Source organism: Teleopsis dalmanni, chromosome 2, assembly GCF_002237135.1.
Source record: "Teleopsis dalmanni isolate 2A chromosome 2, ASM223713v2, whole genome shotgun sequence".
In the NCBI taxonomy this organism is placed as follows: Eukaryota; Metazoa; Arthropoda; class Insecta; order Diptera; family Diopsidae; genus Teleopsis; species Teleopsis dalmanni.
Window position 1 is genome coordinate 28,158,301 of NC_051847.1, and position 11,083 is coordinate 28,169,383.

The following is an 11,083-nucleotide window of genomic DNA, read 5'->3' on the forward strand; positions in this document are numbered from 1 at the left end:
GTTAATCATTAAAAATGTTTATATAGTTTTTCGAAGAATTCTCCAAGATGATCGATATATTTTTGCATTCGATTGAATCAATTTTTGAAACAGTTTTTGCCACTCTGAAGTTGGTATCACCGAAGACAGGGTTTTAAATGTCTCAACGGCTTATTCGGGAGTGGAAAAACTCACGACACGTATTTTTTTACTCCTCTTTTTAAGGGAGATTTAATCTTTAAGTATTGTTTCCTAATCAGCTGTTAACTGCCCACAAATCTATCACAAGATTTGATATCATATCATATCTTTATCTTTACGGAGCGTCTCAATGAGAGTACTGCATTGATTTTATAACAACCTGCATATTATTGAGTCTTCCTATCTTTAATTGAATTGTTCAACACAGAGAGAAATCAAGAAATGTATGTATGTTAATAATATGTTCAAATTTTTTAGGTGTTCAGAATAAACAACTAGGGTACTTCAGGTTCCTTGCAATTGTTGAAAATATCTCCATAACGAACAACCTAGAGTAAAGAAATGTTAAACTGAGTCGACATCTCATTTAGAGATAATCCTGCTTAGAGTGATTTAATATTCCACATACTAAAGGTTATTGTGACATGCGAATTCCTTTTTCTAAAGTAATCCATATCACTTAAATTAAGTGGCTTACTTTGTCAATTTGACGAAGTTCCAATAAAAATTTATAATTTTTTTAAGGTCTTCAAAGAAAAGTTTTTCAATAATTTTAGATCAGTTTCTTCTATTTCATAGCAACTTTCATAGCAAATTAACAGTACTTTAAGTTGAAGTACACAAGCCAAGTACGACTTTATGCCAGTTGGCTAATGAACACTGACTCTGAGCTGCAAATTTAGCAGGGTGTAATTTTGACTCTAGGTTTTTGCAGTTTCAAACAATTATTTACGAATAATTAAATATAAGAAATAATTCCAAAAAGGCACTACTAATGATGGGTATTTAGCAATACTCGGAACAGCTGTATGGTCAGCCAAAAATTTACTTAATTAAATATATTTAGGTACCATTGTACATTAGGACGAATGGCATCCTTAGGGACCTCAAGATTGATCCGGTCAAAAAATACATAAAGGATAGAGCCCTGAAATTATTTGTGAAAAGTGACAGACTTAACAACACCGCGTTATCGAAACTCAGAATGGTTACTGGCTCCTCGGGGAGATATGCAGATTTGAGGTCAATTATTGCTTAGTCTGATGAAGTGTTAAACAATAATCCAGTCAAGGCGTAAAGAGGAGTTTTGAAGTTACCTCGAGTTAAGAAAAAGTAATTGTGTTTAAGTGCACTGGCTTAATTAGCTTCATTATGATAAATATAATAAAAATGTTTGTTGTTGTAATTCAATGCTTTTCAATAAAAACCTCTCTATAGGAAACAATAGTTTAAGTTAATACTGAAGTTTCTTTGGTCAAAACGGATGTTAAAAATAAATTTAATTATATTAATTTGTAGTATATGTGTACATATTCATATATATGTATAGATAGTGAACATATATAGTTTGCCTATAAAAAGAGGAAAATATTTTCGATATGAAATTTTATCAAGTATGCAAAGTATCTTTTGGTTTTATTAAAAGTAAATTTTAATATGAAAAATATTACAACTTGAGGAAATAAATGAAAATAAATTTCCTTGTAATAATTTAAAATGGCTCCGTATGCTCTGAAATTTTAAAAATCCGACTACGAACACGGCCATACACGCTTACACACACAAACATGGTTGACCACATGGCAGACATCACACGTAAACGTAATAAAGCAATAAATTGCCCAATTTGATGCACTATTGTGGTGCAATAATTTGTTGCAAGTGGCAACATTTTTCCATGGTAATAATTTTTTTTGCCAGTTTTTTTCAACTTTCCGTGATTTTCGTACATTTCCTTTATACAATTTCATTTTAAAGAAATGCATAATTTGTCAACGTCATGTGATTGATGCGTTGAGAACGCACTGCATACGCAATGCGAGCAATTTATTACAAAAGGATCAAAAAACGGACGAACGACGAACGACGAACGGAGAGAAGGATGAATTTATATGGAAATGGAAAAAATTGCTGGCAGGGTGTGAAGTTTGCATTTTACTGCTTCACTTGAAATTAGTGGTCATGGGTAATATTTTTCTTTATTGAAACGTGATTTAAAAAACACAATTTTCTGTAAAAAAACAAAAAAAAAAAATGAAAAATAAAATTGAATTAATTTTCTGGTTTCTTATATAAATTTTTTTTGTTGTTGCTGTGTTGCTGACTGCAGGATGTTTAATTTCCTAAAAGCATAAATCTACTTAATATGTTAAAACCAAAAAGATGATATTATTTTTTGGTAAATCTTATGTTTCTCAACATCCGAAAAGCATAAAACAACTTCAAACAAAAATTTTACACACATAAGAGCAGGAACACAAAATGCGTTATCCTAGCGCCTGTCTACGTACTCGTATATGCGGATTCGTCCAGCACAAGCACATGCACACTGGCATATATTGGTATTCTGTTGCCCCAGCGTATTACAATATTTCAGGTTCATTTGTTTTGTTGCTTGAATGTCATGATACAAACCGGAAAACAAGTCACAAACATTTTGTGGGCAGCATCCATTGAGACTGTGACCAGCATAAAAAACCAACATTTACTACCCAACAAACTTCCGGTATTACCTGCAAAAACATAGATAATTTAGCAGGGTGTGGATTGCACGCTTACTAAAAAGCAACAAAGACGAAAGCAACAAACTCGGCGTGAGCGGCACAACGGTAGCGACAAGTGCGTCACCACTGTTAACGCATGTTTTAACACGCAGTGTTGCCACTGTACTGTATTCCCTAATGCCATATCCATGCGCCATATTCCATACTCCACGGTCCATGCTCCATGCTCCATGCTCCATGCTTCAAATCCCATACCTCACGCTCAATGACAATGACCATTTCAGTTTCATTTATTAATGTTATGGCTGCAGGATACAGTAGCATGATATGGAATCGCATGTTGCTGTGTTGCTGTGTTGAGCGGAAAAATGTGGAATCTTACCTTTCTCAGCCCATAGAAAATTGCCAATTGTAGGAATGCAAATTTATGGCTTATTTGTTTTGTGATTATGTTTGGCCTTTTTCCATGTATGACTGAAGCTACCCACAACCAAGCAGCCGTTCAACTGATTGTGTTTTTCTCTATTAGTTCTCGCTTGTATCTGTCGCGCTGTGTATCCATCTAAAAGCGTAAGCCTGTGTCAACCCTTTTTATGAGGACTCTAATGTTTACTCTGGACAATTTAATGTGCTCATCGGTATAGGTAAGCTGAAAAGATTTCATTAACAATAATTTAGATAAACATTAGTGTTGATGTTATCATTTGCTTAGATATTTAGGCATTTAGTGAAAAGGGGACAGAGCACAGCATCTGCAGCAGCAGGAGACTGTTCCAGTAATGAGTCTAATCTATGCGGTGATAAAAGCAGTTTCAGTAATTAAAGCATAAAGCTTAATAAAACGTTAAACGCGTTACAAAAAACACCTAAACAAGGTTTAAATACAGTTTTTTGTGTTGGAAAGAGTAGTTTTTTTTTCGGGTTGGCGCCGAAAATGGCAATAATTGCATTTAAAGCCCCTGTGCCTAATAAATATGTCAGTTAAAATTTTTCTACAATTTATTTATTATAATCATGCAATTTTTATAATTTGGCTTTGTTTTTGTAGAAACGCATTTACAGTGGCATAAATCTGCCAATTGAATTCTAATGTTACGCACACGCATTTTTGCTCAGTAATTTATTTTGCATGTTTGGCGCTGTCCTGCCCTTTATCCTGTTATGTTATCCTGCGTTTCAGTTCCAGTTCCAGTGTTTATATTTCTGTGCTTGCATTTGAAGCTGAAACTGTATCTGCGTATCTGAGTATCTGAGTATTTGTATTTGTATTTGTTTTTATCGCTAATGTTACGAGTAGAGAATCAATCATGAATTTGACTTTGGAAACGGGAACCAGGGAGCAATTACAAGGGCACGCAGTGTATATAAACGCATTACTTTTTATTTATGGTTGCATTCTTATGAGGCGTCGAACGGCATGAATTTGTAGCCTTAAAATTTAAATAGCCATAAACGTACTTTTATCTCAGGCAGTTAATGTTTTATATGCTAATGTCCTTTGCTTAAGGATACGCAGCAAGTGTTTGAAGGAGTATGTTAAATCGACTAAAAAATCAAGCTTCGTATGTAGTTTAAGAATGATCGTAAATTTATAAACATCAATTTTTGAACAGAAATTCTTAAAAATTATAAAAATGCGGACCTGCAATTAGCACTACTTTACTTTGTGGTAAACAAATGAGATATTGATAGGAGCAATTGCATTTCCGATGAAAGATTTTGAAAAACAAAAAAATATTTTTAAACATTTGAATATAAAAATCAAACTAAACCGAAATCAAATAACATCAAATTTAAATAATAAACAATGATAATTAATCAAATTATCTAAACTGTGAAGTTATCAGTCAAATACATAAAGCAATTACAATAAATCCAATACCAAACATAACTCATATAATAGGTATAATACGATAGATACCCAAAATACTTAGAGCTCAATATATACTTAATAGATACTTAGAGCTCAATATATTGAGTCCATAAAAAACAATTCACAGATAGTGCTAAATGCTATATATGTTACTAGCAATACCTAAAATTTTTTGTTTTCCCCAGCCTCAAGTTACCACTTCGAAGATAAATTTTTCAGTTATCACAGTATATAGAAGAGAATTCGCCGAAGATGCTAATTGTCATGAAAAGTTAGTACCTTTTGGGCCTAGGAAAAATGTTTTAAGGACTAGAAAAGACGTCGCCTTAGATAGTGGCTATGGAGAAGAAAAGAAGAAGTTCAAATAAATATTGAAAATAAATAAACCATTATTGTTTTACTTTAAAATCCAAACATAATTCAATTGTAAGATACAACACTTGTAGTACATGACAGTATAAGTTTTTAAGCAGAATCGAATTTATATTACTTTTTTAATATTATAGTTACTATACCATCCATTTCTTCTACTCTCTTGACAACGTAATTTTATACATAATACAATAATTTTGTGAACTCCAACTAAGCTCAAAAAAAAAAAAATATTTTTAATATGTGCCCCTTTTAGGACTTCCTCACCATGCCACTGATAGATATATGCAACTTATTTGTTTCTTTAACTGAGAGATATTTCCTTGATCTTGAACCGGGTTTTTCGATGAAATACTATCTTTAAATAAGTATATATTATACATAAATATAAAATAAACCATAACAAATAAGATAAAATTTTTTTTCAAATATTTAAGTTGGAAGTAAATTATAAATTAGCTTATAAGACTGTATCTCACAGATAGTGATGAATGTTGACATGATTCGAGAATCTATAACTCTGGTATTCAATATTCGATCATGTACTAACAAACATAAGGAATATTTTTATAATTCTGATTGATATTATATGACTTAATTAAAAATTGGTTTTCTGTACAAAAATATTTCATTCTCACATGCATTCGAATATAAATGGTATAAGCAAATAGAAAGTCTGAAAGTCTTAATACCGCATAAGTAATATTTTTTATTTAATAAAAATAAGTACTTATAGATATATAAGTACTGAATTATTTATATAAAATAAATACCTATAAAACTGTTTAATATATTTATGATACCTAACGTGTCTTGTAATGGTAAGAGCTCAACGCTAGATAGGTGGGTGCATGTTGCGCGATAGAGCCCACGAAGCTACCAAAAAGAAACTGTTGACATTAATTCAAATATCTTCGTCTATAGCTAAAATTTTTAGAACAAAAATACTGGGTATACTTTTCTAAGGGAATAGTGCAAATTTTATCATTGCGCAGAATCGCTCTTTTCAAGTGATTAAATTAGCATTTCTTGTATTTTTAACATAAGGTTAGCAGAGCTCTTAACGAATATAACATAAACAGCCAAGCAGTTAACATAAAAATGTTTAAAATATTTTTAAAATGTACTTAATTCTAATAATAAGATAGAAAGATGTTAAATATGATATTTTTATTATATTTCGTAAGTATTTAATCCGTTCTGAAAATAAAGTTGTTACCAAATTGATTTCCAAATGTCGGCGAAGTTTTTGGAAAAAAATATTCAGTCAGCTTGGCTCAATAGCGCTCACCATACACTGTATTCAATATTCAGTTTTAATGGATGTAATGGTGATTCGTTAACGGCTTGAGGATTATCTTCGTTCCACACATTTTTGTTTATTGCCATTTAACCAGAAATGAGTTTATTACTAAACACCATAAAATGGACGAAGTGTTCTATGAGATTTATTTTTTTCAAAGTAAAGTTCAACAATTTGGAAGCATTGTTCTAGCTTTAAACGATCCATGATGAATTGCCAAACCTTACTGAGTAGAAATGTGAATGTAATTTGACATTCTCAGCCGTTACGCCATAGTTATCGATATCGATAGCTGCCACGCAGCTAAAAAAACACCCGATAGAACATAAATTTTTAATCTAATAAGTCAAGTGACATCTTTGGCGAAAATAATACAATTTAAAATACAGGATATAAATATAGCTGTATTGTCAAAGTGGGTAACATGAAAAATAAATTGTTTGAATTCCAGTACGTTCAATCAACATATCAGAAAAAGATTTGTTTTGGGCTTTTAGTCTTTTGTAAAAAGACTCTCAAATATTCAGTAATATTTTTTAGAATGTGATTAGAGGAAGATTTGATTTTTGCTTACAATCAAAGGATTGTAAGGATGTCAAAGGATTCATCTATGCTTTGTAGTGTCTGTTAAATGGTTATCGATATGAGTTCAATTTTTATTTTTAGCTACAAAAATTATCTTTATGATCAATTAGACATCGTCTGTCAGTAAAAGTTGTCCACTTTGTAAAGGATATGATTTTTATGTTTTTTTTCTATATCAAAAATAATATTTTCAATCTTCCAATTGGGAAGGAACGACTTTGAAGTTTGTCTGCATTAATACTGTACGATTTTAATGTTATTTGTCTGTCGAGGTTTTACAGCATGTCTGGCATTTTAATGCAATTTTTAGCTTTGTTTTTATACACCGAATAAATATTCCACATACCTATTCCTTTCTTTTTATTATTTTTCACTTTTCAGTACAATTTCCCTTTACGAATTTGCCAATCAATTTTTAACGGTCTGCTTAACAGAAATGCATATTACCTGGACTCATACCTGCTCATACCTTGCTCTGTTTTCAGATGTAATTGCTTCGAAAAAGTGAAAACTTTGAAAATCAATTTTCAAACTTAATAGCGAAAGTAGTTGAAGTTTTGATGAGTTCAAAGTATTTTAAGAAATTCAACCCGTAAAATATTTAAAAACTTTTTAAGTGCTAACAATTAAAATAATTTTCCAAAAATATTTGCTAATGCAAATTTGTGTGATAACTGATTTGAATGAGAGTTAATCTCATTGGAGTTAAGCTCCAAAAAAGACTTTTACTTGAAATATGAATAATAATAAACAATTAATTTAAAATATCTATTAAACCTTTTTAACATATTTTATAAATTTTTAAGCATATTTTAAAAGAATTAATTATCTGTTTATAGTTTTGAATGCTTAAAAGAAATTTTCTCTATGAAATACTAGTACTGATTAAAGACGGCACACTTGTCAACTAAATTTTATTTACAAAGCAATTAACACCTTTCCCACCAATTTGTCTTGGCATCTACACTGTTTAAATAACAGCATAACAACTTCATTAACCATACATTTAACAACTTTTACTTTTATCTGACAAAATTATATAAAGACCAAATTTTGGGTAAAAGTGTTAACTTGACTTTCTTCACTGACATTGAAAATATGCCTTCAGCGTACGCGGCAATTGTGATTTTAATTTTGGCTGTAACACAGTTTGTAGGAGCTGACATAAGAGCAGATCTACGTGAATTTGAGTCTTTAATACCACGTCAAAGAGTTGGCTTCATTGCTGCCAGGCACTACATATTGGATCAGAAGTTTCGACAAGCTCTCAATTTCGTACGCAGTCAGGAATTCAAGGATACTTGGGATGACATACGTGAAACCGATGAGTTTGATGAAATTGTAGAGTATGTTACCACAAATGGTTCTGGTTATGATGTGACAAGTGTTGTCGACAGGATTCCAAATAAGTTGAGAAATTTTCGATTACCTGTTAATGTGCCAGTCGATCTGATGTTGGAACGTAATTTATCATTATATTTAAGAGAAATTCTAAGTATATTACCGCGCAGGAGAATTTCTAATTTAATGATGAAAAAAGTCAATGAAGGTGGAGACTTTGCTAAACTATATAAAGCACTTAGAAAGCCAGAATTTCGGGAAATGGTCAGCAAAGCACGAGTGAGTACAATAAATGGGATGGGAAAATATAAATAATAATAAATAAATGGGGTGTAGTTAAATTTCAATATTTTGAATAATGTTCTTTAGTATGTTTTACGGTGATATAGCATGGCTCTCGAGATATTGGGTCTTAAAGTAAGATGTGTTTTAGATTGGATATAATAAACTAGATATGCCATTCAGTGGCAACAAGTATAAGTGATCTTCACGAACGATCAGGCATGCTTTTTACTATGACGAGAAATCAATGCCTAAAAAAATTGCTGATAAACAACTTCTCCATTTACTGGGAGTATGAAGTAAAATATTATGGACTGACTAGAAATAAGAAGTTGACATGTTAATTAAATGTCCGAACTTTTAGGTATTTATAAAGCACAAAAACTCCTAAAGAGCAACTCCTCATTAAGTGAGAGTCAAAAGTAAAATATATGGACTAAATTTTGACAAAATTTTTTTAATAAAACAAGCATATAGGGAAGAAGAAGATAGCATGTAATTTAAAAGTCCGAATTTTTCGGTGTTTACAAGGCACAAAATGATTAGAAAACCCCTGGTGAACACATTCCTCATTAAGTAAGAGCTCAAAGTAAAATATTTTGAACTACTTTCGACGAAAATCTTTTATGAAGTAAGCATATAAAGCACTAAAGCATTGTATGAATCTTAAACTCCAAACACTTAGGCCACTATTGGCCTTAAAAATTAGTAGTTAGAACAAAATATAATATTTAAGCAAGTAATCAGGCCCATTTTACTTTATAGCTGCATGATTTTTTGACAACGACACGGATACGTTAAACAAACTTCAATAATAACAATATAATGCTCTGAGAAGACATGTAATGGCACTGTGTTGTTTTAGAAATTCAGATATAAACAAGGATATGAAAATTGAAAGCATTATATTATAATTCCATTAACTTCGTCATTAGGAATTAGTAGAGCCTGCAAGCCGTTCTATACTCTCCAGAACACTCACTAGAATGTAAAGCTAAGTTCTTTACAGACTAGCTATTCTTTTTTCACCAGTGGCAAAATTTCATTTAAACTTACAAGTGAATTGTTCAAGTAATATTCTTCATAAGCAAGTAAAAGTACTTTAAACACTAACTCTAGAACTCCAAAACAAAACAATAGGAGAAAGTACAAACAAAGCTCAACAGTTACGTACGCCATCTAGTTGTGATAATTTTAACGTAAAAGTTTGTCAATTTAAATACTCACATATTATAAATCAATCTATGTCGACATAAGGCATTTTGGAAAAAGTAACTTAAGCGTCATCTGCTGTTAATGATTTTTATGTGAAAGTTTTTAATTTTAGACCCGGATATCTCAAGAACCAAGTTATGTTGATATAAATACTTTGTGGAAAAATTACTAAATCATTTTAACTCCAGTTTTGTACTATATTGACATACAACGTACTAGAAAAAGTTACTACGAATATTGAAATTTACCCAAATTTTTTTAACATAATGTAGAGCTAGAAAATTCGGTATCAGACCTAATAAAATTATTATATCAGGTGATTTTATTCAAAAAGAAACGGTCAAGTAATTTATTTTTCATTCTTAAGGTGTATGTAATTATTAATTTTATTTTAATATTAACATTAAATTATTATGTGTATATATAACATTTTGTGTTCTTTCAGGCTTCCCCAAATCTTGCGGAACCAGTACAAAATCTCATAAAGAATTCCATTGATGTGGATGAAATTATCGATATAATTTTTACTGTGATCGAATGGGGACCATAAACGTTGAAATAATAAAATTCTTAATATAATTTTACAGTTGGTTTTGCTTTTGTTTCTTTCGTTAACAAAAGAACTTAATTTATTTATACAAATCCTTTTAGCCAATTTCTTTACTGAAAATCCTACGAAAATTCCTATTATCTTTGTCATGCAAAAAATAATAACCAGAAAAAAATGGAACCAAGAATATTTTTTTTCAGAGAACTTTGTTTTTTTTTTGTTTTTTTTGTGGCAAAATCCTTAAGGCGCACTGCTATGATAAATTAAATATTAATCATTATCCTTTTTCACACTTACTTGTATTTTATTTTTGCTTCGTATTGCAGAAAGAAAAGGCATAAAATGCCATTAAGTTATGCTACATTGAAAGTTTGCTGCTTTTTTTTTACAAAAAAAATCTCCCAAGCATTAAAAGGAAATAAAATATAATAATGACGGAATATTCAGTGCTTTTAATGCTAACAAATTAGGGTGAGAAATCAGCGTAAGAAAAAGGATTTCAAAATTATCAAAAACAAACAGCCAAATTACCTTAAGAGCTTTTTAGGTGCAAAAAAGAAGCAATAGAAAGGAAAAACAATAACTAAAGCATATAAAAAATTAAAGGTAAAGCTACAACACATAAAGAAAGAAAAAGGAAAATAACCTCTAGAAAGGGTAAAACTCCAAATATACCACAAGACAAAAATTCTGTTGGGGTTGCCCATAAAAAACCAAAAATATTTTCTCCTTCACCTTTTATTCTTTTATTTTAGTTAAATTGTTTCTTTTGCCAACAAAAGCTTTTTTGTATCTTCTAACTTTTCGGCGGAAACCCCGAAAATTATGCCACACTTGACTGACTAAGATATGTATTGTTTTTGCACGTATTGTTAGCT

General features: G+C 30.7%; 1 protein-coding gene across 1 annotated transcript in view; it reads left to right on the forward strand.

The window, feature by feature from the left end:
* Nucleotides 1-10,205, forward strand: part of LOC119674188 — a 115,980-nt gene extending 105,775 nt beyond the window's left edge. The window contains exons 4-6 of the mRNA XM_038085311.1: nucleotides 3,397-3,499; nucleotides 7,863-8,437; nucleotides 10,101-10,205. Of these exons, the coding sequence (XP_037941239.1) occupies nucleotides 3,397-3,499; nucleotides 7,863-8,437; nucleotides 10,101-10,205 (783 nt within the window). The remainder of the gene's footprint in view (nucleotides 1-3,396; nucleotides 3,500-7,862; nucleotides 8,438-10,100) is intronic.
* The last annotated feature ends 878 nt before the right edge of the window (nucleotides 10,206-11,083 follow it).